Source organism: Zychaea mexicana (genome assembly GCF_025766255.1).
Source record: "Zychaea mexicana strain RSA 1403 chromosome Unknown BDB00scaffold_14, whole genome shotgun sequence".
In the NCBI taxonomy this organism is placed as follows: domain Eukaryota; kingdom Fungi; phylum Mucoromycota; class Mucoromycetes; order Mucorales; family Lichtheimiaceae; genus Zychaea; species Zychaea mexicana.
This window is the reverse complement of record NW_026516677.1, coordinates 517,378-542,367: the sequence shown is the minus strand read 5'-3', so window position 1 is coordinate 542,367 and position 24,990 is coordinate 517,378. Positions and strand designations below refer to the sequence as shown.

At 43.2% G+C, this 24,990-nt stretch overlaps 8 protein-coding genes across 8 annotated transcripts; 4 read left to right on the top strand and 4 right to left on the bottom strand.

Annotated features, from left to right (window-relative positions):
* Positions 1 to 48: 48 nt before the first annotated feature.
* BDB00DRAFT_809297 (ribosomal S3Ae family-domain-containing protein) lies at positions 49 to 1,468 on the bottom strand (the record flags this gene model as incomplete). The annotated part of the gene is made up of 4 exons (XM_053122475.1): positions 49 to 774; positions 866 to 969; positions 1,234 to 1,272; positions 1,410 to 1,468. 4 exons carry the CDS (start codon positions 1,466 to 1,468, stop codon positions 143 to 145), a joined length of 834 nt encoding a protein of 277 aa, XP_052982811.1. The 3' UTR covers positions 49 to 142.
* Positions 1,469 to 2,701: 1,233 nt separating this feature from the next.
* On the top strand, positions 2,702 to 4,018 carry BDB00DRAFT_809295 (HSP20-like chaperone). Its single transcript, XM_053122474.1, has 3 exons — positions 2,702 to 2,849; positions 3,054 to 3,164; positions 3,312 to 4,018. The coding sequence occupies exons 1-3, from the start codon at positions 2,772 to 2,774 to the stop codon at positions 3,579 to 3,581; spliced, it is 459 nt and encodes a 152-aa protein (XP_052982810.1). The 5' UTR covers positions 2,702 to 2,771; the 3' UTR covers positions 3,582 to 4,018.
* Positions 4,019 to 4,354: 336 nt separating this feature from the next.
* On the top strand, positions 4,355 to 6,895 carry BDB00DRAFT_809287 (uncharacterized protein). The gene is made up of 6 exons (XM_053122473.1): positions 4,355 to 4,579; positions 4,659 to 4,732; positions 4,812 to 4,938; positions 5,038 to 5,834; positions 5,962 to 6,156; positions 6,257 to 6,895. The coding sequence occupies exons 1-6, from the start codon at positions 4,441 to 4,443 to the stop codon at positions 6,533 to 6,535; spliced, it is 1,611 nt and encodes a 536-aa protein (XP_052982809.1). The 5' UTR covers positions 4,355 to 4,440; the 3' UTR covers positions 6,536 to 6,895.
* Positions 6,896 to 10,789: 3,894 nt separating this feature from the next.
* Positions 10,790 to 11,469, top strand: BDB00DRAFT_882064 (60S ribosomal protein L44; the record flags this gene model as incomplete). Its single annotated transcript, XM_053128121.1, has 3 exons — positions 10,790 to 10,792; positions 11,062 to 11,284; positions 11,375 to 11,469. The coding sequence occupies 3 exons, from the start codon at positions 10,790 to 10,792 to the stop codon at positions 11,467 to 11,469; spliced, it is 321 nt and encodes a 106-aa protein (XP_052982808.1).
* A 122-nt stretch (positions 11,470 to 11,591) lies between these two features.
* Positions 11,592 to 13,651, bottom strand: BDB00DRAFT_869473 (carotene dioxygenase; the record flags this gene model as incomplete). The annotated part of the gene is made up of 3 exons (XM_053126610.1): positions 11,592 to 12,886; positions 12,976 to 13,410; positions 13,495 to 13,651. 3 exons carry the CDS (start codon positions 13,649 to 13,651, stop codon positions 11,592 to 11,594), a joined length of 1,887 nt encoding a protein of 628 aa, XP_052982807.1.
* Positions 13,652 to 13,797: 146 nt separating this feature from the next.
* On the top strand, positions 13,798 to 15,136 carry BDB00DRAFT_809280 (ribonuclease H-like domain-containing protein). The gene is made up of 2 exons (XM_053122472.1): positions 13,798 to 13,865; positions 13,962 to 15,136. The coding sequence occupies exons 1-2, from the start codon at positions 13,816 to 13,818 to the stop codon at positions 14,791 to 14,793; spliced, it is 882 nt and encodes a 293-aa protein (XP_052982806.1). The 5' UTR covers positions 13,798 to 13,815; the 3' UTR covers positions 14,794 to 15,136.
* Positions 15,137 to 20,129: 4,993 nt separating this feature from the next.
* BDB00DRAFT_785614 (eukaryotic translation initiation factor 2 subunit 3) lies at positions 20,130 to 21,905 on the bottom strand (the record flags this gene model as incomplete). The annotated part of the gene is made up of 6 exons (XM_053120549.1): positions 20,130 to 20,187; positions 20,262 to 20,601; positions 20,678 to 21,052; positions 21,135 to 21,576; positions 21,645 to 21,706; positions 21,806 to 21,905. 6 exons carry the CDS (start codon positions 21,903 to 21,905, stop codon positions 20,130 to 20,132), a joined length of 1,377 nt encoding a protein of 458 aa, XP_052982805.1.
* Positions 21,906 to 22,589: 684 nt separating this feature from the next.
* BDB00DRAFT_809266 (uncharacterized protein) lies at positions 22,590 to 24,799 on the bottom strand. The gene is made up of 2 exons (XM_053122471.1): positions 23,965 to 24,799; positions 22,590 to 23,829 (listed from the first exon to the last, which is right to left on the bottom strand). The coding sequence occupies exons 1-2, from the start codon at positions 24,644 to 24,646 to the stop codon at positions 23,003 to 23,005; spliced, it is 1,509 nt and encodes a 502-aa protein (XP_052982804.1). The 5' UTR covers positions 24,647 to 24,799; the 3' UTR covers positions 22,590 to 23,002.
* Between the last annotated feature and the right edge of the window lie 191 nt (positions 24,800 to 24,990).

The following is a 24,990-nucleotide window of genomic DNA, read 5'->3' as shown; positions in this document are numbered from 1 at the left end:
CCCACACAAAAAACGCATGACAATATTCAAGAAAGCAAGCATACGATATTACATTCATAACAACATCTCAAATGTTTATTATTACAGCACCTCTTGTTTAGAAAGGCAATTTTGCAAGATGAAGCAAAGGATGGAAAAAAATTTAGACGGATTCAAGGACAGGAGGCTCCTTGAAGTCCTTGACCTTAGCGCCGGAGTCTTCGGCGGCAGCAGAACCACCGTGAAGAGCCAACAAGGCCGAGACATCGAACTTGGGGGCCTTCAAGATCTTGACCTTGCGGATATAGGTGTTCTGGAGGGGATAGATGCTCTGACAGGCCTTCTCGATGCGGACAGCAATGGCATCCTGAGCAGAGGCAGAAGCCGAAGAGGTGACCTTGGCGACCAACTCCTTCAAGTCGCAGGCAACAGCTTCCTCAGACATGATGTCGAACATCTTCTTGCGGATCTGACGGACCTGGGCAGACTGGGCGTAGGTGGTCTTCTTGAGCTGGTTACGGCGACGAGCAGTGAACGAGATGGCGAAGAGACGAACGAGGTAACCGTCGGTGGTCTTGACATCAACGAAGGCCTCGATCAAAGTCTGCCACTTCTTGACCATAGAACGGAGCTTGTCCGAGGTCATGTCCATACCATAGAAGTTGGTGAGGCAGTTCTTGCCCTGGATTTCATCAACCTTGAGCTGAATCTTGCGGAAGGCACGGGCTTCGTCCTTGTTGAGGTCACCAAGGGAAGCTTCGACAACACGGCCATTCAACGAGTCGTTGGCGTTGCCTGTATGAATCCATCATCACAGCAGATTTATATACTTTAGCAAAATTTCTCCTCAAAACCGCCAAAAAAAATAAGGGTTCCTATCACTTACGCAAACCCTGGGTACGGTTGACCAAGGTCTTGCCGACCTGGCGAACCTCGAACATGGAGGGAGCCTTGATGTCGTACCAGTCTTTGCGGGTGAAGGGATCGACACTAATAACGATTGACGTATAGGTGAGCGTTATTGTTCTATGCGTGATTGCGATGTGCGTATTTCTTTTTTGCTTTTGTCGACAATAGTTGACTGGCCGAGTTCAAATCGTGTTGTGCGTGCGAATGCAGGTAATGTGTATTTTTCGGTCAGGTTGGGACAAAAAATGTTGACTGCCGGATCCCTTTTAATGCGCAATTGATTGACGTAGCAAAAAAAGAACTGCACAACAATGAATTTCCAGAAGCAAAAAAATGACTACTTACACCTTCTTCTTAAGACCCTTCTTTCCTTTGCTAAGGCGTCTATACAAGTTGAAGAAAAATAAGGGTTAGCAATTATCATAATTTTCTTTGCATGACTGCCATGCTGATCATTCTTAGAGACGGTAGGGCTCGTGTGTGAAAATGACCGATTCTTACTTATTCTTGCCAACAGCTACAAAAATTCACGAATGGATGGATTTAGCAATAGATTCATGGGTGTGATGGATGGATGCATGGTGATCGTGGATTGTTCAGTCGTTCTTCATGTACATACCCATTGTGGATGGAGTTCTGAAAAGGAAGTTCTATGAGGCCACGGCTCTCGAGTCTACTTGACCCGGCCAACAAATTTTCCAACACCGATGAATGTGTTCTCTCCGCTTTCGCTAGTCCAAGTTGCGACACACTAGGCAACGCGTAGCTCAACTTAAGCTATTATCCCTCACTAATCTGTCGAAAATTACCTTTGTTCATCTTATATTGAGTTTGCGTACAGCACAGCACTCTGCGCTGATACTATTACACCATTTTTATTCATGCAGGCAACATTGTATTTGTGGTACAGCTTTATTAGACCTGGCAGACTCTTTTGCTGTACTTCTTTGACATTTTATCCATATTTCTGAAGATGAAGCATAACTTCTCACTGAGAAGAATAACGAATTACTTCGTCAGACATAAATTATATCCTGATCCTACTTGACAAGCCTTCTAAATCATCGCCATACACGGTTTGTTTGACAAAAAAGGAGACAAATGAAGTATTCACTTTGCGAAGGACTTTGTAAGGTAAGATTTTATAATGTGTTGCCATTCAATGAAGTTGTTTAGCTGCTCTTTTTGTTTGCTACCTATTCCACTATGGTGATACAACAGACGCTCACCTTTAAGCGATGACTTCTTGTTGCGCTCAAAAGTTGCTCGCGACCACCTTCTTTATACTTGAGGCCTGAAAGAATTTGCAGGACGACCGGATCAGGAATTGACTAGAAAGGGAGTACATACTGTAGCGCTTCATCGTATGAACAATGAGAACTCAATAGATTGATTGATACCTTTCGTTGCTATTAATTCTAGTCAGACTAGATGCATAGTTTTGCCTGGAGATAGAATTGCAATGCTGCTTTTTGAACACTAGTTATCGCTACTACGTTTGGATGTGCTATAGTAGCTAAGGTATCATTTTGATTTTATCATCAAACCTAATCAATGTTCTATACTTAGACGCCAGTCAAAAGAGCTGCCACTTGATTCACCATGAAGGATATATTGATATACAACTTGCGTAAATTATTACCATAGCCGCCACAAAGGTATAAACACGTTCACAAAGGCTACAGCCACAAAATATATGTGCTCTGTAGGGTAGCTACTTTGAAATACATTTTTTGTTGTAGGGCCACTTTGAAATACACCAAGGAAGCTACCAGAAAAAAAATAGTGGTAGTTTCATCTCCGAAATAAAAAAATGCCCACAGTAAAGCGAAACTGTTGGTGTTGCTGACGCAGACCATTGGTTCTTTTTCTACTAATTCGAAATGACTCTTCATCCTACCGTACTCTGGGCTCAGCGCAACGACCTTATTTATTTGACGGTCCAGCTTGTTGACATTACCGTAAGTTTACGCGACGTTTACTGAAAAGAACGCGCGAAAAGTGCTGACGCGGTACAAACCCCATTTATTCTGCTCCTCACGATCGCTATTCCCCTAGCTCCCCCACTCGCTCCTTCTTTCTTTTTCTTAACATATATACTACTGCTTTCAGCATAATTTGTAATGAAGAAGAAGTGAAGTCTTACGCTGCTTTACTTTGTTTAGAAACCTCAAATTGATGTAAAACCAGAGCGTTTCCATTTCAAGGGAAAAGGCGAGAAGGAACAGAATGAGTATGAAGCTGAAATCGAGTTCTATGGTCCTATCGATGTAGAGGTAAATCAACAAAGACTTATTTTCTGAAACTTCTTGCAACTTCGGGTGGCTTGTTGTTATTGTTGATTGTGGGTGTAAACGGTTACGTGGAAGAAGAAAATAAGCAATACTAACGAAAACATCGGGTCTACATGGAAACCAACCTAGAGATCCAAGCAACACTTGACTCCTCGCAACTTGACGATGCTTATTTATAAGAAGGATGAGGGCTACTGGCCGCGTCTGCAAAAGGGCTCCAAGCTCAACTATGTCAAGGTTGACTTCTCAAGATGGAGAGACGAGGATGAAGAAGAAGAGGAGGAAACACAACAAGACCCAATGGGTGGTATGGACTTCCAGAGCTTAATGTCTCAGGCTAGCGGTAACTTGCCTAACATGGAGGACTTGGTACGTAACGTCTTGGTCAATGTCGTGTAAAGAAGGGGGTAAAGGACTAGCCTTATTTTGATCTGATTGTTTTTTTTTTCTTGCGTTTCCTATACAAAATAGCCAGAGGATGATTCAAGCAGCGACGAAGAAGATGCAAAGGATAAGGCGCCCGAAAAGAAAGGTATTCTTTAGTTAATTTTTTTTTTAAAATCGATGATGTGTTCTTGTCTATCGGGCCTGAAGCTTACTTTCTTTTCTTTTGTTTGCAAAGATTAATCTTGACAATAAACACAAAATTGTGACAAACCGGTTAAACCGGCTAAAGAGTGCCATGTGTGTATTTGTATGTGTGTTGTGTTTGGGAGGACTGACTGTGATAAAAAAAATTGGGATACACTATGAGAGTCGTAGCATATTGTATACAAAGGGAATGTCAACTATGGTGCAATAAGTTTCAAGACAATCCTTTCTTGGCTCAATGAATGACGTATATGTTAATCTCCAGCTGACCACACTTTTGTCTTGTGCGTATGTATCTAGTCAGAGCTGCTATGATGTTTGCCCATCCATGGTCCATGGAACGTTAAAACCTTCTTTTAATCAGATCCAGCACAATGTTGGCACACATATACATAGTCAATCTTTACATTACTGACTTCAAACACAATAGCAAGCAAAAGCAGCTCCTTTAGAAACCGTTGTTATGATGTAATGAAGTTGTAGTTACTCGTTTCACTCCCTTCATTGTACTTCGCTTTCTCGTCATACATTTGGATACAGTATGTACCGCCAGATGTTTTACGCAAGGTTAAAAGACAGATGTAACACAATAACGCAAAATTGGCACTTGCATGTTAAGAAGAAAGGGTTCTTTCCTTTTTACTTGACTCTCGCTCTTTAAGAGAAAATGGAGAAGAGAAAAGAAGATCACACCTCGGTTCTCTTATTACCAGAAGCAAACTTACAATGCGACAAAAAAAAATTAGCAGCAACGAACGATTTCACCGGCACCAGTGATGAAAAGCAAAAACGTTCAAAGAAATCTCGTATGAAATATGCAGCATATGTAGAAAGATAACCCAAAAGCTGTCGTCGGTACTTACCTAGTGGCATCCGTATTTTTAGGTGTTTTTCGAATTATCATTGTTTGGGTTGTATGCTCCGTCCTGGGTTTGTTTAGCCTCAACAAAGCTCATCAGGTAGAAGACATGTGGTCGGTGATTTCGTAAACTGTCGTGTCCGCTTGTGTACTCAATGTAAGAAATGATTTTACTATAGCTATACGCGAACAAGTGTGTTGAAGATTGGGGTAAGGCTTTGGATTATCCCGATAGCTTTCCGAGACGAGATGAGCTCCTTGAGCTCGAAATGATGACTCAACGTCTTGCAATAAGGCATGGAAAAGGTGAGCGATCCTCAGTGATTGATTGATCCATTGGACGCAACAAGATTGTTAAAACCCATTGGAAACCACGTTGACCATTGACAATAATACAAAATGTAGAATTTCTGGGGAAATGCTATCAGACCATGATGCTTGTTCCGATTATCCGCAATTCAACTCTTCCGTTATGTGATGATGCAAACGCATCAGGTTCATATTCAGAAGCAGAAGCACCCTCTTCTGCCGAAGCTACAGTCTTTTCTGCACCCGCCGCTTACGATGATGGTCCTGTTCAACCCATTCCTACTAGCGCACCCAGCAGTGGCCACAGCAGTAATGCCCTTGATGATGCGTCAAAGAAGTCTATTGAATCTTTTTTACCCCCTGCAGCCCCTAGGAATAGCGCTCCTGTGACGCCATACGACCCTGAGGTTTATCATACAGTTTCAATTGAGAATGCCCAAGTTCTATCGCTAGCTAAACCACCTGTTATCCGCAACCTAAAAGTCTCGGTAGCCGATGGTATTGACGTATATGTGGACATTCTCACGGCGGCCCAAGCTGGCCAAAGTCCTACAGAGGCTGTAGACATTTATTTGAGACCTTGTTCCGATGATGGCGTCAACATCTTTCAACTAGTTGAGCTCCAGGCGCGCAGTTTCTTCGGCATAATATATGTGACTCTTGACCTAAAACCTGGTGTCCCTGCTGGCAGCACTGCTGTTAAATGTTTATTGCAGATTGTGATTCCGGATACTTTCAGCAGTAATGTAGGCAGCAGCTCCCTCTCGCAAAAATGCTTGCAGAACGGTTTACGACTTTTCGAACTTCGCGCTAAAGAAGGGCGTATCAAAGCTAGTCATATGGTTCTCAATTCCCTCAGCATCGAGCTTGGCCGCGGTGTCGTGGATATAGAAGTAAGTAGCCTGTTGGCGCGTTTTTACGCTAAATGTATTTGTTAATTATCATAACTACCATTGAAAGGAAGCATTACTCGTGTATATTAATTCAACGAAATTGGTACTCGATATATCGCTTCATTAGCACGTCGATATTGGCGATTTACGTGTAGCAGTTTTGGACGGAGATGTTTATCTGGGAGGAATCAGAACTAAAAGAAGCCTTGCTGCTGGTGTTTTACGAGGATCATCGACGGTTCTTGCCCAAATTCATCCGGAAGATAACACGTATGCTGTCATCAACATGTGTGCCGACGGATATACCTATACGAATGTCATGGTACGTTTGACTTGGCCTTTTTAAAGTCTCGATATAATATTAACGTAATTTAGTGTAAATCAATTACTAAAAGCAATCACCCTCTTTGTATATATATTAGACAACAGAAAAAGACCATGAAAAATTTGCAGCCAATCTACATATCTACAGAGAAACTGGAACACGTCTCCTAGAGCAACCCGCACCGGTAATGGCGCATCCCGGTCATGCGCATTTGGACACGAACAGCACAGACGTTCACAAGACTGGCTATATGGTCGCGCCAAACAGTGGTTCTGACATTCTTGTCTATGCTGGTGCAAAATCTGCAGCGAGTCGCATCACAAAGTCTCGGTTTCTGTATGGCTACTACAATGAAGAGGCGTCTCTGCCAACATAACAGCAACTCGTATACTAGAGATATGCGAATTTTCCTATGCAGTAGTATAATCAACCCGCAAAAGCCAGCCGGATATTTAAGCTTCCAGAAAGAATACTGTACAAATGATTTTTTCTTTCAATGACAATAACTTTGTGAGATGACATATGAAGTTTCTTCGTATACGTGCCAGATTACTTATTAAGGTTTTTCAAGATAAAAAAAGGCTCTAGGTATACCATCATTATGATTATCTCTAGTCGCACAAAAATGCTGTTCGGTTACTATAAAGAATGATGTATCATATGTACAGTAAAATGGATTGTATCCGATACTTTAAGTACATTCAAAACCCTATGATAAAACCCAAGAAGAGAGCTGGAAGCAAAGCAAATATTGAAGGAGCATCATGCACTGTTGATGCGTATCAGCCGGCGAAATCGGAAATAGTCTGCCGTAGAAAAAGAATTCGTTCTGCTTCAGGAGTACCGCACTGAGATCTGTATTGGCTTTGGTAATAACGCAACACGTCGCGAGCAAAATGATACAGCTTATATCGACTACAGCTATTGTCATCGTCAGCTCGTTCCGCCATCATTGGTGATGACAGTGACGGATTTGATGACGGTGTTGCTGATGCAAAAGATGTCGTCGGTGCTTTATGATGATAGTTGTTATTCAACGACGGCGATAGTAGCACAGTTTCCTTTTCTTCATTTTTTGCTTGTTGCGGTATAATCTGACTATTGCGCAAACGGCGGCAAAGAAGACGACGCATCGAAGGCTGACTTGGATAGAAGTCCAAGTAAAGCTCCATTGAAGTTTGATGCCGTTTCCAAAGCATAACAAGATTGCCGTTGAGGGTCCTTTGAAGAACGTCACCAATAATTATGTCCTTCCTAGGGGGCCAACAGCGTACGGGTCGTTTTTTATTGTAATAGTTGCTGCTATTACAGGATAGTTCTGAAGCAAAATTCGGCTCTGCTGTTGGTGGTAGCAGAATTTCGTTTCTCACGAGGGTCGTCGGTTCGCTTGCAGAACATTTGTTACTGTTGTCATTACATAAAGATTTATCCTCTACATGCTGGCTCCTCAGTAGTGTAAGGGTGTGTTTGGCTGGAGAGGTTGACGCATTTGGTATTCGATGCTGGTGGACTACATGTGACGACGGATTTCCTGGAGAACTTTCGTACATCGATGATTCTTCTTGCTGATGTAGTACACTGGCGCTGTCACTAGTTGATATAAGTCGAGATTTATTCTGAGGTTTGTGTATCAATTGCTGCTGTTGGTGTTTGCGCTTTAACGCGAGTGTGGTGTTAACAGTGGGCACACGTTTTGACCGCCGAAAATAAAGGGTCGCTATCCGAATAGCCAGATAAATTGTCAGATAAGTGATAGATGGCAATAATACATTGAGCATAAACTGATTATCGGCAGCATCCAAGCAAAGAGACTCGGCACCCGAAAGAAGTTGATGTGTCTGTTGACAGCGGTGCTGTATGCTCACTAGTAGGTGTAGCTGTCTCATATCAGTAGTAGTATTGGGAAAGTAGAATGTGAAGAGAAAAAGAAAAAGGAAAGGCGACCTATGATATAAGTTTAGACAACAAATGAAATTAAAAAAGACCCTGCACTTTTGTTGCATATGCATGGGAGCACCGTGTGGTTAATCGTGTCGCCTCTGCTTCTTTTGTTGGTCAAATTTGAGATCCTATCTTCTGCATGTGCTGTCGTGCATACTGTACATATGTGACATCATGCATAGGAGCATTATTATCATACATTAGCACGACAAACTCTGCTGCTTACTTTCTTATACTTTAAAAGTTTCTTTTTTTCTCAAACGATTGAGACCAGTAAAGATAAATATTGCATAAAACCGTACATTGGTATATATCGCTCACATTGTATATACAAAGTCTGAGAGCTCTCATTAACCTACTTCGTCCTGGTGGACTTATGGTAGTGTATGATAGAAAGAATAAAACGCTGGGAAATTGCCATCATTTAATGTGCATCAGCCATGACTTCCTTTTTGTGCTTTTGCTTTACTTCACAGTGGCAAAGTGTAAACGTTGGCATGGATCATAAGTAATACTACCTTAAGTCCATCATGAGGTATGAGCTCTAAAACTATCCGTGGATGCACTCTCGCTATTCCCTTTGCTCCTACTACTAGTTTCTATGAGTTACTTACGGTGTCCCTCATTGCTTGTATCCCTATCCGTTTCTATCACGATATGGTAAGCTGTGGTGTGATGCAGCATCGTCGAATGATCACATTTTGCTCTTTTAAAGAAACACATCCGTCGCTCCACGATTATCAGCCTCTTCCCTCATTTTGCTCCCTCAAAACACTTCCTTCCTTCTGATGTACCTTTTATTGTGTGCTAATATTACTCTTGAGCTCCATCTCCTTTTTTTGGCCTTGGTTTTTCGAAAACATGTTCTTCTTTTTGGATCAAAATTATAAGCATCATTTTGGCGTCCATATTTACATCGCTGTGCGCGTAGGCAAAGTACACACTGGTTTTTCTGCGTATGTTACTCTCTTAGGCAAGAGAAAAAAGGCAGTTTGTCCGTAAATGGGAAGCTATTGTTAGTTTGAACGGCTAAATTAATGTATTTCAACTGATAGGATACTAACTCAGTACTTTTCTTATAAACCGCTAAAAGTAACATACCAGTGTTTCTTGATTATAATCCATCAATCCGCCGGCCGATGATTCTTTGAGGCGCCGGGATTCATCCTGCTGGTTGACGCACGTTTCTTGACTTTCATGCAACTTTTCAAGACACTTTTATAATTCGTATCTTAGATACCCAATTTCTCCATTGCTCTCCTCGAGCTGATCTGTATAATTTTCGGCCTGTAATCCGGCATGAACTAGTTCCCGTTCTGCTGAACCCGCTTGATCTGCGAGTTCCTGCAATAGCTCTCTAAACATCCGGAGCCCGACCATGGAATGGAGCTGCTATTACTTTGAATAATAAACCCACAACCATTATTGATACAGTAGACTAATTTCAATAGCATTCCATGGAATGTTCTATAGACTACATATTTCGAACAATAATTCGCACATCTTTTTTGGACTTCCTTGGCCTTACTATCTATACATGCTTAGTTTAACCAAAAACCCAACGGTGAAATTATCTTGCTCGCAACCTTCGATTTACCTTTCAGCAACACATTCTACGCATACTTTTAACGGATCATATTTTCTGAAGAAGATACAGCGTCATGCTAGTTAAATAATTGTTGCTAGCTAAGTCACTGATAGCTTTTAGCACAGAAGATGCGGCCATTTGGACAAGCCTTTGTCAGCAAAAAACTTGACAAAGCTCAAAAATGGATGCTGAATCCAGGAAGTTTCTTTGGTTTAAAGCTGTTGTACATTTCCATCAGTGTTGCAAATCAACAAATAAAATTGACTAAAAACGTTTAAAATTATCCAAGACGAGGCTCCGCTAGCTGCTGCTTTAACGCCATGTGCAGAACAACTATTGCGTATACAGTAGCAGCATCGGATAAGATAATGGACAGAGCTACAATAATAGCATCCGAGACGTTTACTGTCAAAATATCTCTTGCGCATCACTATAGATGCCCAGGAATATCAGCCAATTACTACGTCATTGAATTGTGGAAGAAGGAATCCCAAACACCTTCTTGATGGCGTCATAAACGTGGAACGCCAAATATCTCGTTATCGAAATTGGCATCTTGCCGGCGAAAAAACACTGTGATTTAGAACACCTATGCTAAATTGATAATACCGGTAGAACATAAGAAAATTATTGCTTACAGAAGGTGCACGTCTTACAGAAAATCTGAACTATTTACTTGAACTGAGAAGATACAATACACATAGTGCATATCTTCACCCATCCCGCTGCCATCAGGCTTTCCAAAGATACGCATCTTCATGCTGAACATCCACCTTAAAATGTTCACTGGAAAGCCTCATTTATATATTTGCTATTCGTTTGTATCAAGAGTGCGCATTATTGTATATCGCCACGTTCCCTGGCTTCCATTCGCACCTTCGCAGTACACTTGCTCGCTTATAAACCATACCAAATCAATCATTCGCACCAGTTCCTGTTGGAAGAATAGGTTTACATCATTGAAGAATCCATCTGAAATGCGATTGGCCTGTACTGTAGGTACGAAATCGAATTTTAGGCTCAGCCTGTGGTCTGCGGGTGTGTGTAAGTTCAGCTCTGCTCCAGTATTATAGGACTCCTTCTCTTTTCTGGGTAATCGCCATGGTAAGCATCCATCCATTCATCCATCCATCCCAGACGATATATCGATTTATATGCAGCCGCACCCATCCGATACGCAAATTACCGAAACGACTTGGAAGCTTCGTCAATAAAAAAGATTCAGCATTGACCGAACGAAACAAAGGATTTCAGCGACGATTCGACCGATTGATGGGAAATTATTGCGGCTGCAGGAATCGACCCTTTCGAATTTTACCTCTGCATCCAAGAATGTCTTGAAGATTTTAATCTTATTCTGCATTACGACGTAGGTTAACATTCCCAAGACCAGAAACACTTTCTGCAAGGGCGCCAAGTGCCGCAAGCACACTCCCCACAAGGTGACCCAGTACAAGACCGGCAAGGCTTCCTTGGCCGCTCAGGGTAAGCGTCGTTACGATCGTAAGCAGTCCGGTTATGGTGGTCAGACCAAGCCCGTCTTCCACAAGAAGGCCAAGACCACCAAGAAGATTGTTCTTCGTCTTGAGTGCACTGGTAAGCATCTATTTCGAGTTTGAGAAACGCGCTAAGTTAAAAGGCGAAACGAAGAATTGTATATAAAACTAAATATTATTGTATGAATAGCATGCAAGTACAAGATGCAGCTCCCCATCAAGCGTTGCAAGCACTTCGAATTGGGTGGTGACAAGAAGACCAAGGGTGCTGCCCTCGTTTTCTAAGCGCGCAGTTTTATGTCTTTTCTTTTTATTTTTTAAATGATAAGGGGAATAAAAACATGCCGGATATCAAAAAAAACAAATTTCAAGTGCACCCAGCTATCCGATACAGTGTTGTTGTTGCTTTAATTGATAGCAATACCTACGCCACGCGAGTCAACAAACGAACCATGGAGTGTGAGAGCATTGAAGGACCCAAGTGTAGAGCGGCCAATTTCTTTCATGGATTGCGCGTCGAGAATAAGCAGGAAAAAGGTTTGGATGCCTTGGTCCGTCTCTGCGTTCACCACTGAAAGCACGACGCCATCGTCTTCGTCCGTTCCGTCAGGATTGGGTACAAAAATAGGTTCAGAGCAAGAGCAACCAGGCATGTCCCAGATCTTGGATGTGCTTGCTTGATCAGTGTTGGATCCAAGATAAGGCTGGTCTAGATCCACCTTGATCAATCCATTTACGACAGCGCCAGATGCATATGAAGGTGCAAAGCGCGACTCACATACACCATAGAGATAGCGATACTTTTTGAGGTTATATTGCTGGTTGAAACGAGGTAGCTCCACGTCCTGGGCTAAAACTGAGTAAGATGCGACACGACGCTTGTTGTATTCTCGCATACCGCTGAATAGGTATCCGCCTGTCAGGTTGGATGGAGACCATGGATACTCGTTGTCGCTGCTGCGAGGCACTTGACCTAATCTGTATCGCCGAACCTGAGAAGGTGCAATCTTGCTGCCAGGTTTGCCTTGAGCCTTTTTCTTGACTACAAATCGTGCTGGCTGCACACGATCCAAGTCCACCTTGCCACTCGGCGCCTTGCCAAGTTCGAAGCTTGCGTCCACAATATCAGTGTTTTCGTACATGCAATAATCGAGGTAGATCACACGCTCTGTGCCGCCGCCTGGGAGTGTCACTTCTTCGTCCCATGCGTTTGCTGAGTGGAATCCGAAGCACGGTTCGGCCTCGTAGGTGGCAACATGTCGCTTTGTATGGCGGTCAATCACATGGAAAAGAGTTCGTCGGCTTCCATCCCAATGGAATGTTTGATAGGCGTTAGAGTAATAAATAGCGGCGACACCGCCAAATGCATAGTAATAAGGGAAATTGGGAACGATGATGTAGTTCTTGGTCATATTAAACGAGTGGATATACGCTGGCTTCAAGGTCTCCATAGTGTTCCAAGAGCCCAAGTGGCGCCAGATGGGTTCGTGCACAGTGGTTTCTGGTGGAGGCATGTCTCCTTTCACATCCGGCTGTGGAGCATACGGTCCGATTGCAAACGTCTGGAAACTAGGAAACGGACCGAGTCTGACCATGAAGTTCACATACTCGTTTGTTTCCGCGTCATATTGATGATGTGATGAACATAGCATTCCCCACAACTTCTTGTCTACATGCGAATAAGTAAACATTTTTAAAGGCTCTAAAATAACAGCATAAATGATAAACATGTGAGTGCATAGATAGTGATTAACTGAGCAGTCGGAACTGAAGATCGTAAGAATTACTTACTTAAGGTTTTCTTGTCCACGAGCTGCAAAGTATCGGCATCGCGTTTTACGACCACCGCTTCACCACGCTTGACACCCGTCTCTTGCTCGAGTCTTTTACCAATAGGGAAGTTGGGTGTGATCGTCACGTTTACCATATCATATTCAGGATCTTCTTCTTGTTTAGCCATAGTATGGTTGAACTCTGTAATGTGGTGATAGAAGGTTTGCATACGACCAAAGATGGTTTTGCATGGGTCAGGACCAAATGTGAGCAAGGTCTTGTCACCATCGCGTATCCGCTGCTCGAGACCATGCGATGTGTGCCGTGAGTTGTACTTGACAGTTTGCGTTTTGCCGGAAACTTCGAACCGATGAAGCATTGCTAGGCCGTCAAATGGATGTCCGATATGGTGGGTATCGCCATTATCCATAAGGATGTTGTATCGTCCAGATCCTTTTTGGAAGAAGATATAATATGTTAATCAAGAAGCAAATGATAGTGACGCTCTGAGAAAGTCAACACGTCATGACTTTTTACCTGAACGATAAAGTACGCCATTCACCCAAGAAGGAATTCCGCCCTGTATCTTGACAGTAATAGATTCTTCACAGGCAGGAGCGTTGTCGAACCCGACAGGCGATGGTGCTGGTTCGCCTCTGTTCTTGTTTGGATTCAATTCGGCTGGAGTTCTCATACTAAGCAGATAATGGTTATGGAGGAAAGAAATTGAAGAAGTATCAAACAGTGTCAAAAGTTGGCATTTATATATGCTCGCATGCAGGGGCTTCCACTTTCATTGTCTTTAAATCCAAGGAGCAAAAAGGCTATCTGTCGGTGCTTTAAGTACATGCGTCCCCAATGTTTTCCAGGGCATCATCGCACGTCGTCCAAGATGCTGTGACCTCCAGGTAAAAAAATATGGTTTACAGCCAAAAATGCCAAGTTACGCACATATGCAACTTGTAAAAAAGCAAATAAAGCTCATGAAAATTTATACAAAACAGCTTAGCCAAACTAAAAGTTAACGATCTCAAGACCATTGCTGGACGATGTGGCATCACTGCTAGTGGAAAAAAAGCCGACCTTTGTTCACGTTTAGATAGCCACTTCGAAAGTATTGTTATTAATGGCACAGCACCAACCAGTAGCGGCGACGCTAAATTCGATCCAGAAAGCTCCATTCCAAAATCCATACTTTCATTCGACGTAGGGTATAAGAACCTAGCGCACGTAAAACTGGATTGCAACAATACTATCACTGAGTGGTGTCGAACGGACCTCCAACTCGAAAACTTTCACCCATCGGCGAGTGCACCTATCATGCGCAGCTATGTTCACGAACTTATATTACCTGCGCTTAAGGATGGAAGCGTAAAAGCGATTGTGATGGAGCAACAACGGTATCGTGAAAACGGCGGGCACAATGTGTTTGAACATACGATACGAGTGAATACGATCGAGGCTATGCTGTGGTATGCTTTGTATGAAGCTATTGGTGGACGGCAGTTGTCATCACCGTATGTTGTGTTGGAAGCTGTGTCCCGCCCTGCCGTTGATCGCATGTGGCGTGCGGATTGGGAACAAGTGACTCCACCGCCTCCTCCAGACTCTACCAAGGCAAAAATGAATCGCTACAAGAAGCTCGCGTGTGTCAAACTGGTCAAGCATTGGTTGGAGGAAGATAAAATGGTGCGCGTCGACCGGCAGGAACTCTGGGATAATTTTATACAGGAAAAGAAGCAGGATGATATGGCTGATTGTCTCTTACAGGCCATGTCATGGTATCGATGGCGCCACTCAGCATTAGAATATATGCAACAGTGCTTGGAAAAGTAGAAAAGCCCTATAGCTGTTTCATAGCATCTATTGAATGTATATTTGTCTTCTCTTCAATTGAATCATCATCTAAAGCTAGTCAATGAAGATGCAACGACCGACCACCTTCTCGTTTTTTAAGCCGGTAACTCGAAACTTGGATCCCTTATCAAAGCTGTACATCATATTAAACCGAAATTCCAATGCAAAAAGCCAAGAATCTTTATTAACTAAATGTCGCCAAGATATATTGATCCACATGTCTTTTCATGTAGAAACAGCTCTTTTCTTTTTAAAAAAAAAAGCTACGTCGATGATGAACATTTAGGGACTGAGAAGCAATACTGTATTTTAGAATAAAGTATAGGAACACATCGAAAACACCAAGGCTTCTCGGTAATGCTTGCAAGTTGTCTCAGCGAGAGGCTTATTCACTAATTTATTCAAGAAGCTTCATGATGAAGCAAACTGAAATAATCCTCTGTTTCATCTGAATACTTTTTGTATCATATAGTAACAGGATCGCTTGCAGGATCATTTTTAATAACGTGTTATTACCGTGCCCACGCGATAACTTGTTACTTTACAGCTTGATGATTCGCAATGAATTTGATCAAGTTTTTGCATCACCAAATCGGTGATATTGCTGTTATTCTATTCACTCTAACTAGATTATACGACAACTTGACCTCATCAGGACCCCACGGAGATCTTCCATCATTTATCGCGTATGGGCACTATTATAAAAGCCTTCAATTAAACTTAAAGATATGTATAAATGTATATGTATAAAGGGACCAAGGCACACCATTTTGGTACTATGTTCAAATCGATCTTAAGAGATGATGGCTATTCAAATTGCCATAGGGATTTCCTGGAAATTTATAAACTTCCACTGCAAGTTCAAGAAGAAAAACCTTTCTATTAAGCAGCAAAAAGAAAAACTACATGCGACCGTTCGCGCATGCTCATAAAGTCGCCTACCTTCTGGAATATGCGTTTACAGAAAATATGATCTGTTTGTTCTCTAAATATGTGATGACAAGATTTTTGATATGGTAATAACCCCTATCAGTGTCGCCTACCCATTAGATATTACGGTGAGTTTCAAATATACAAACTAATACAACATTATGCCATGGAAACGTACGTAGTAAAAATTTTGATAGCCAGCAGAGGACATGGACAATGAGAAGGAAGTTCCGTCTCTTGAGGAGTGAGTGCCACTAAGCTTGTCGCGTCATGGTTGCATTTATCAAGTGCTTGTTGGGTAATGACTGCAGCATGTCCTCCATCGGTAGCATTTACTACGAATCGTTTCTGCGAGCCCGCAGAGTTTAGCATTTGTTGATGTTCGCTTTTTTGACGCGCGTTTCGGTGGCATAATCAAAGAGACAAAGACAAACTGTTGGGTGACATTACAGATAGATGCAACGCTCATTTATTTCCGACATACATAGCAAGAGACTACTACCTAGTGATCATACAATAAAGATATCATCATCTATTGTGAATTCTTCGTGTGTATGCATTATCGTGCATTTCCAACTGCTAAAAAGACTGCTGCTGTTCTGACAAATTCTCACCACCTGTGGCTATCACCGCTATTATCAGCATAAAACGCTGTCATTCACTGTCAGATTGATCTGCAAACAACGCTACCAAGTGAATCGATCGCAATGTTGAAGCAAGGATGCAGGAAATTTTTTACAATAGAGCTCTGTTTTGTGTGCGAAACCACACTATTCCTTTCAGGTTAATCCGTACAACGCGACTTACGCTGTTGTCTTCGTAACTACAGGTTTTTTGCGTTCAATCATTGTTATTTTGGCGCAGATGATATTTAATCGCGACTTACACGAAAATGCGCGTCTTTCTTCAAACCACTTCATGTGCGAATAAGCGTAAGGCCGTCGTGTCAGGCTCGACCGAGATGTTGTTGTATGTGATAGTATGGGTTAGATGAATCATCCATAAATGTACTGTAGAGACTAAGCGATAATACGAAAGAAAGGGGAGATGATGTTTTCATTATAAGGAGTGACGAAGGAGATCACTATAATAAATAGATCATTATTCTCGGGTAAACGCTAACGAAAAGGAGCGCAAACTCACACGCCAACGACATTGTCGAGCCCACTTATGAATGACGAAAGAGCAAGAGCAAATATTCAAAATCGTCATAAAACCAGAGAATAAGTAGAAGATCATATGTGTAGTGCAGCGCGATAAAATGAAAGGGAGTACTTTATAAATCCTTGAGTCTTAGCAGCAAGTTTACAACGCATTACCATATGCGTCTTCGAAACGTGCTTTACCGCCGCGATTTTGTAGCCGACAGGCATTTTGACCCGAGATCAAGTGCGTCTCAATCGCTGCTGCTGCTGGCCATTCCTTTCAAACGGTCAAGCACCACAGAAAATTAAAGCGAATGCAACCTCATTTCTTCCTTTTAAGAAAGATAGCAGGTACCATGCGTAGTGAGCACGGTGTCAAGTAGTTGCCACCACTTTATATAAAATTGAAAGAGATCATAAACCTCAATCAGTACATTCACAAACAAAGTACAAAAGTACTTCACAAGGTCGATCAGTAAGCGAGAGATCTTCCTTTGTGAATTGGGATGTCATTACCCAACGAAAGATCAACTTTCCGTTATAATAATAATCAAACATAGAAAGCTTCTCTTGTTGATTATTATCTTTATGTCATTTTCTTATTGTATTTTAAAGAGAAACCCTCTTTTCTAGGAAGTTCCAATAGAAAAAGAGGGGAAAAACTCCTGCTGTCTCTTTTTTCCAGGAAGACAGCAAAACCTGATCGAAGACGCAGGTAGTGAATGGTCGCTACGAAATGAGAGACCTTCGCCATTCACTAGTGGCGCCCGTGCCGTGTGTGCCCACAACGTCAACTAAGCACAAAGATGCCTCAAGGTTGTTGTACTACGTTGGTGCAGCCCTAGGGCATGCTTCCAACAACCTTGCTACCGTTGAAGCATCTTTCGGGTGAAAATATCCACCTCGACTCGGCGGATAGCTTTCCAAGTCAAGGATTCACACAACACTTTGCGCTTCATAAAGTTTGTGTAAATGGAACTGGAGAAGAAAAGAAAATGGGAGGGGTGGGGGGTTTTTCTGGTATTCTTATCCAGACAATTTTTGCCGTCACGCTCGGGTCTTCAATGAAATCCATCATTTTGATTGGCTCTCACTTTTAAGGCTCTGGTTGGCTCAATTTATGGACCGCTTATATCATATGACGCAACTTAGCACAAAAGCAAAGGGAAGGGGAAGGAGATGTGTAAGTGATAGTCGTCGTGAAGAAGTCAAATACGCTATAGCAGTGATCGACATGCTATGTATGTTTCACCATGCCGGTGTACCCTCCGATACTGTCGCCGCTTGTTTTGGAAAGAAGTGTCTGTGCACGCGCCAAGCCACGCGTCACAAATAGTTACAAGAAGTTTCGAATGTTAACAGGCTCTTTGAGTACGTGAACTGCTAAAGATCCTGAAAGTTTTTAGGATGCGAATGAACGGCGCGATTAGAAGTGATGAGAAAGAAAGACAGACTGCTGGCACTTTTAAGGAACAACCGAACGAGGGCGTGAGTGCGATTTTCGAAGGAGTAACATAGACAGCAGTGCGTTTTCTCAATTTGAAGCGAGCTGGCATCAGAGCTCAGTGCGAAGTTGCGACCAAGAAGTCAAAAGGATCCAACCAATATATGCCATTCAATCCCCGATTACTCTGTCCTCCCTAATGCGCTCGGTCCAGTCCACGCATGCCACACCACCCTTTTCACGGTAGCAATTCTCTGCTGAGCATTATCAGAATCTAAGCCGCTCTCGTTTGAGGAGGTGATTTTTTCGGTACGGTTTTCTCCCTCAGCTAGCGACGGGAACGGTTGTTGAGACACATGAACCGCTAAGTCGGGATCTGTGTTCTATTACGACAACGAGCCGCTAGTCAAGTTCAAAGCGATGCATTCGTCAGTCACTCATCAAATTTTCTCAGGCAATCTTCCAATTGCCTCCGTGCTCTTTCACAGATTGTTGTGCTAAGAACTATAGTTGACTAATGTTGCCACGGAGACGTAGCCTTCGTAGTGCGTCCACAGACAACGAAGCGATTTGAGCCGCAGTGTTGGGTGACTGTACAACATATCGCAATCTTTGAAATATCGCTTAAAGACGTACTGCTGTGAAAGCCAGGTTTGCTTTAGCATGGCCCGCCGATATGCGATATTCAAAGTATGCGATGAAACGTCCAGCCGAGAAACACCACAAAAATAGCTTTGAAAACCGATGGTTTGTCAGGAGCGCGAATCATGACTCTGGCTATTTCGACCCAATGAATGTCCCAGTTAATACATGTGAGGCTTTCAACCATATTCCTACTGTCTTGATGTGTTTAACATTCAATGTTGCATTTCTTTAGTTCGAAATTTTTAGAGTTCGTATACACACTACTATTGGCACACTGGGAGTGACCGTGCTATTAGCAATACATCTGTTTCCCCACATTCTCGTCAGGCGTCGTGAGTACCCTTTTGACAGCACAGAAAAGTACAACATTACTTCTTGTAACTTTCGCCACTTGGTCTCACCAAGCTCCTACTACACAATAATGGAGGCATGCTTTCGCAAAAGCCTGGAAACATACCACAGTCAAGTCGGAGCATGTTAACAGCAGCACTCGCTAAACCGATCACTTCGCTCAAGAGCAGCTTGGTAAGCAGTGAAAGGATATATTGATTAACCTACTATGGATTGCTTACTTATTCCACAGCTGACCGGTAGTCATATATGTATATATAACTCTACTAGGCTCAATCCGCAAATCGTTGAAGGGTCAGCCATCGTAACTTTGGGCAATGAATGAATAATCCTCTCCTTGATGGATCGAAATCAATTTCTGTTTCATTGATAATCGCTCTCTCCTACACCAGCATAAATATCAACTCAAGCGCAGTTTGATACGGTGGATATTCTGAGCTATTAGTGTCGAGGAGCAAGGAAAGCAAATTTGCAAGAGAGATCCGTGAAGTTGTCCACCAGCGAACGTAATGGTTTAGTTTCGCGTTCGTCTTGATTCGATACACGCATCATTTTCTACATATCAGCATGATTACATGCGAATTCCCATGATATTTTTAGAAGTTATTCCGGGCAAATATGTGTACTAACGCTGCATGCGACACTTAGAGTATCTTTATCTCAATAGTTATCCACCTTTTAGCCTGCCCATCAAGATACCACATTAATAGTGATGATAAACAACAAAAAGAAACAAAGAACATGTTGAGGATTTTTTAAAGATGCATACAATTTTTTTTTTTTTCAAACTGAAAAAAGGCTTAATTTGCTTCGGCCTCCAGCACAGTACCACGCTTAATCTTACCCCAACCAATGAGACTAATAAAACACCCGGTTTAGCATAAATAGTTGCATGATATCCAATCATCGTAATCGATAGAAGAAAAACTTACCGCCAATGTCTCTCAATCTTTCTGGATAACGCGACCTTGTCACCAACTTCAGTACATGTTGGGCCAGTCAAGACAATCTTGGCCAAATCGGCCTTGACACCAACAACACGACCACCAGTAGAAACAGAACCAATGTTGACCAACAACAGTTCGCCCTTTGTCAGCTTTGCAACCTTAGCCTGCTTCTTATCGTCGGTCTTGACACCCAATAATCGGCGCAGCAAAAAGTAGGATATTTCTAATTCGGTGTAGATGGAAGGCAGGGTGCCGGGGTAGCCGAGCACTTGACCGACAAGACGATCACCACGGCAAAGAGTAGGATCCATTTGGGTACCAACACCTGAATACGGCCACGGATTACATGTGTCAATGTATAACGTCTCTCTATCTTCCATATATAAACGAGATATCCTTACCAATCAAACCACCAGGAACAGCAAAGTCCAACTTGTTGGTTTCGGCAGCTAATGTGAGAATCTTCGAAAGAATAGGTCTTGCGCGGATCTTGCCTTCTTGATCCTTGATAATGACACCAGGACGGACTTCAATCTCGTCGCCGACCTTCAACACACCCTTCAAAATAGAGCCACCAGCAACACCACCCTGCAACTGGGTAACATCGGCACCGGGTTTGTTGATATCAAATGAACGAATGACAATGAGTCGTGGATCAGCAGTGAAATCACGGACAGGGACTGGAATCTTCTTTGTAATATATTCGTTGATAGCATCAATGTTGTATTTCAATTGGGCGGAAATGGGGATAACGGGTGCTCCATCGGCAACGGTACCTATAACATCAACACGTTTAGCACTCCAGCCCTCTTTTTTGTCTTTAGCAGCAGCCAATCAACTGAGTAATAGATGCATTACCCTTTACAAATGCCAAAATATCGTCGTGTTGTTCCTGTGCAGCCTTCTCCTTTACGAGATCGACCTTGTTTTGCAAGATAATGACATGTTTCAGTTTCATGATTTCGATAGCGGCCAAATGTTCGGAGGTCTGAGGCTGTGGACAGGATTCGTTACCGGCAATCAGGAGCAAAGCAGCATCCATGACTGCGGCACCGGATAACATGGTTGTCATCAAGATGTCGTGACCTGGGCAATCGACAAACGAGACGTGTCGGACCAACTGCATCTTTCCACCGCATCCAGGGCGCTCGCAAGGTGGGTGATCTTCCTTTGATGAGCCGTATGATCGGTAGCAGCCTGGACGAGGGCATTCGGCATTCTCGCACTTATAGATCTTTGCGTTGGCGTAACCCAACTTGATAGTAATGTTTCTTTCCATTTCATTTTTGAAACGGACAGTCTATAAAAAACATCCCTCGTAGGGTAAGTAATCCTACTACAATTTTCATGCTTCTAATGTGTATATACCTGGACACCAGAAATGGCCTTGACGACAGTCGATTTACCGTGAGCTACGTGACCGATCGTACCTAGAAATCAGAATTATGATGTAATGTAAGCCTGACATGCTTTGTTTCGAAATGAGGTAATTAAATCAGGATAAACAGTCGTCGTATAGGTATTTTTACCGATATTGATTGTAGCCTGCTTTGAGATAACTTCTGGTGATAAAGCAGTGAGCTTTGTTACGTCGATTTGGACGGGCACGGTTTCTTCAGAAACAGCCATTATTAATGATTACTTTTTTTTGGCCTAATAATAGTGGCAAAGTCAGTTTTTTTTTCCTGATTCTCGAAATTCTGCCAAAATGTCTAGCCTTGATAACGTTCTTTTACAGGCGAGTGTCACGAATGATGCTTACTTTTTTAAAGAAAGAAAAAGAGAGTGTGAATCCGCAAACTGGAATCGAAAGCAACAAAAAAAAAACTCGCTATGACAGTAGAGGCCGTCGCAGCAGAATTGGAGAAAAAAATAGTCGCGGGCTTTAGTAGTGACGTGTCTTTTTTTGACAATCGATGGACTGACTGACTGACTGACTGACTCACCCTCACAGCTTTGACTATATCATGTGAGCAATTTTTTTTTTCTGTTTGACCAAGATAAGAGCAATTACACATATTGACTGAGCTCTCTCTATAAGGCTGGTCCAAAGGGGGCTCTGACGGGTGGCACCATTTCATGTTGCTGCTGCTATGTTATCCATGCGTATACAGTATTGAGAGGTAATATATGTGGTAGCATAGATAGCAACCATTACATAGCAGGCAAGACGGACATCAAAGACAAGAGGGATGATGATGCTCGAAAAACAACAACAACAGCAGCAATGCATAGCTTGTTGTGCAACGACCTGTGGAGTGGATCACCATGTGGATAAAAAAGTACAAAAGTCGAGATTGAAAGTGTGGGAGAATGATTAGGAGTAAGTGAGATTTGCATGATCAATAATTTTTATTTTTCCTCAATGTAATGAAAGGGGGGAGATAATAAATAATGCTAAAATATGAAACCGTTTTTCTTCTGTTGCTGAAATGCTGCTGCTGTATGCGGTATGTACATTTGCGATACACACAAACGACCGGATGGTTGGGTAAAAGAAGAAGGGGGAAAGGAGAAAGAAAAGTGATATGTACGATATGTAAAGAGAAAGAAAAAAGGCGTTGGTTATAAGAAGATGTCTCAAAAAGGATATGTATACGCTACGGGAGGAAATATGGACACGGTAAATCACAAAAAAGAAAAAGAAAAAAGACGAATTTGCACCAGGCAAAGACAATGAAAGATGTGTGCGTGTGTGTACTATGTGTGAACGTTGCGATGCTTTATCACAAAAAATTGACCTCCATGGACGGAGCAAATGATTGATGATGATGATGATGCTGTTGTGATTGCTGCTGCTGTTGAAGCATGTGCCAAGAGTTGTCCCAGGGCTGCTGCTGATGCTGCTGATGCAGCCAAGCATTTTCATCAATCGACTTGGGGAGATACGAGGAGGTAGAAGAAGAACAAGGAGGAGGAGCAGCGGCAGCCTCCTGAAGCATCCAATTGGGTGCGACAGCGCTGTTGGTGGTGGCGGCGGCGGCGGAAGTATTTGCGACTGCAGCATAAGCAGCAACAGCTGCTGTTGTCATGGCTGGTTCAGGGGTAGCCGAGGGCGATAAGGTGAAATCGCGACACAAGTCGAGCGGTGGCACCTCGGGCATGGCCATCGTACACTTTGAGAACATGTCAGGCGATTGGCTGAACATCTGCAGGAGCGCTTGGCGAAGCATGTCATAGTTGCCCTGCAACACATGGACAGCCTGGTAGGTGGCCTGCTTGTTTTCGGAAAAGTCGCCGCAACGGATCCAGTCGTGGTCAATACCGGCTCGCCACATGGAGAAGGTCAAGTCGCCAGCATGGTCCAGATGAATCTGAAGCTGGTCGGCCATGGTCATGTCTTCCTGCACTTCAGACGTGAGCACCAGCTGGCGGATAGCGCTAAAGTCGATTTGAATGCGGAACTGGTGGCCGTCATCTTGGATATGCCAGATCAACTGGCGTTGGTGTGCGTAACACACGAGATCCCATTGCTGATCGCGCATGCCTGCAAATCTTGCCCAGCTGCCGACGCGCAAGGCTGCCACTGGAAAATTGATTTCAGCGTTCGGTCCTATCAGATTAAAATGGACATTCATTACATGTAATTAGTATAGGCTTTTGCTTCTGCAGCTTAATAGACAGTGCTATGTAAATAGGGGAGAGAAGAAGATTGTGCGGAGTTCTGGAAAAGGCCCTCCCTGTTTACCTTGTTTAGGTATTATCCGATCCGTGCCTTCCGACATGGCACGAGGAATCGCATCATTTTCTTCCTCTTGCAACAACTGCACACAGGCTGTTTCAGGCTTGGAGTACGAACGGGGACGTTTGCGTTGCTGTTGTTGCTGTTGCGGCCAAGACGCGTTGTTATTGTTGTCCTGTTGCTGGTGTTCTAGATGTTGCTGCTGCTGTTGTTGCTGTTGCTGTTGCTGTTGCTGTTGTTGCTGTTGTTGTTGTTGCATTTCTTCAAACCGTTCAGGAGTCATCATTGTACGAAATGTGGCTTGGTATCGTTGGGGCGTGTTGCTACGTTGAGGTGGCTCAATCCAGCCGGTTCTGACATTTGGCATGAGCGAGGGGATTTTACCAGAGCCGCCGGGGCAGTTACTGGAGATGGCATCCAATTTACGAGCTTTGGCACGGCGGTTTTGGAACCAGATTTGAATGGTGCGCTCGGTGACACCAAGTTCCCGGGCCAGCCGGCTGCGCATGGGGGCCTCCGGAAGTGGGTTGGTGACAAAGGACTCCTGGAGCACGGCGACTTGGCTTGGCTTCAGATGGGTGCGTTTTCGAGTGGGTGCTGTTGGTGGTGCCATGACAGCCGGAGGGAACATGGTCGGGCAGGAAGGGACTGCGCCGGAATTGGTTCGGTGTCTGTACTTGTTGAGCATTATTGCTAGTGGTTGTTTATGTAAAGGTAGAAAAGAGTGTGTGTGGTTTTGGGTTGGATTGGAAGAAGAAGAGAGAAAGTGTGAGCCGGCACAAGAAAAAGAGGAAAAGAAAGGAAGTGCGTGAGTTGCTAAAAGTGAAGAGAAGTGAAGTGAAGAGAGAGGAAAGGGCAACGAAAACAAGTTGGCGTTTTATATGCACTGTCAGTAGTCACTAACAAAGCCTTGTCTCTTTGGCAATGACACACACACACATTGCCATATTCTGTCAGGAGTCCCCCTCGGTGCTCACTCGCTACTCACCACGCTTGTACACACACTTTGCACAATGCCTTCTTTTTGACTCC

What these genes read in the sequence shown, in the direction of transcription:
- BDB00DRAFT_809287 (XM_053122473.1), top strand. Translation starts at nt 4,441, where the DNA reads ATGGAGAAGAGAAAAGAAGATCACACCTCGGTTCTCTTATTACCAGAA. An exon ending in GCCTCAACAAAGCTCATCAG is followed by an intron (nt 4,733 to 4,811) that starts GTAGAAGACATG and finishes ATTTTACTATAG; the next exon opens with CTATACGCGAACAAGTGTGT. An exon ending in TGCAATAAGGCATGGAAAAG is followed by an intron (nt 4,939 to 5,037) that starts GTGAGCGATCCT and finishes TACAAAATGTAG; the next exon opens with AATTTCTGGGGAAATGCTAT.
- BDB00DRAFT_809266 (XM_053122471.1), bottom strand. Translation starts at nt 24,646, where the DNA reads ATGCTCAACAAGTACAGACACCGAACCAATTCCGGCGCAGTCCCTTCC. An exon ending in TCGGATAATACCTAAACAAG is followed by an intron (nt 23,830 to 23,964) that starts GTAAACAGGGAG and finishes TTAATCTGATAG; the next exon opens with GACCGAACGCTGAAATCAAT.
- BDB00DRAFT_809280 (XM_053122472.1), top strand. Translation starts at nt 13,816, where the DNA reads ATGTTTTCCAGGGCATCATCGCACGTCGTCCAAGATGCTGTGACCTCC. An exon ending in CAAGATGCTGTGACCTCCAG is followed by an intron (nt 13,866 to 13,961) that starts GTAAAAAAATAT and finishes TATACAAAACAG; the next exon opens with CTTAGCCAAACTAAAAGTTA.
- BDB00DRAFT_809295 (XM_053122474.1), top strand. Translation starts at nt 2,772, where the DNA reads ATGACTCTTCATCCTACCGTACTCTGGGCTCAGCGCAACGACCTTATT. An exon ending in TCCAGCTTGTTGACATTACC is followed by an intron (nt 2,850 to 3,053) that starts GTAAGTTTACGC and finishes TACTTTGTTTAG; the next exon opens with AAACCTCAAATTGATGTAAA. An exon ending in ATGGTCCTATCGATGTAGAG is followed by an intron (nt 3,165 to 3,311) that starts GTAAATCAACAA and finishes AAACCAACCTAG; the next exon opens with AGATCCAAGCAACACTTGAC.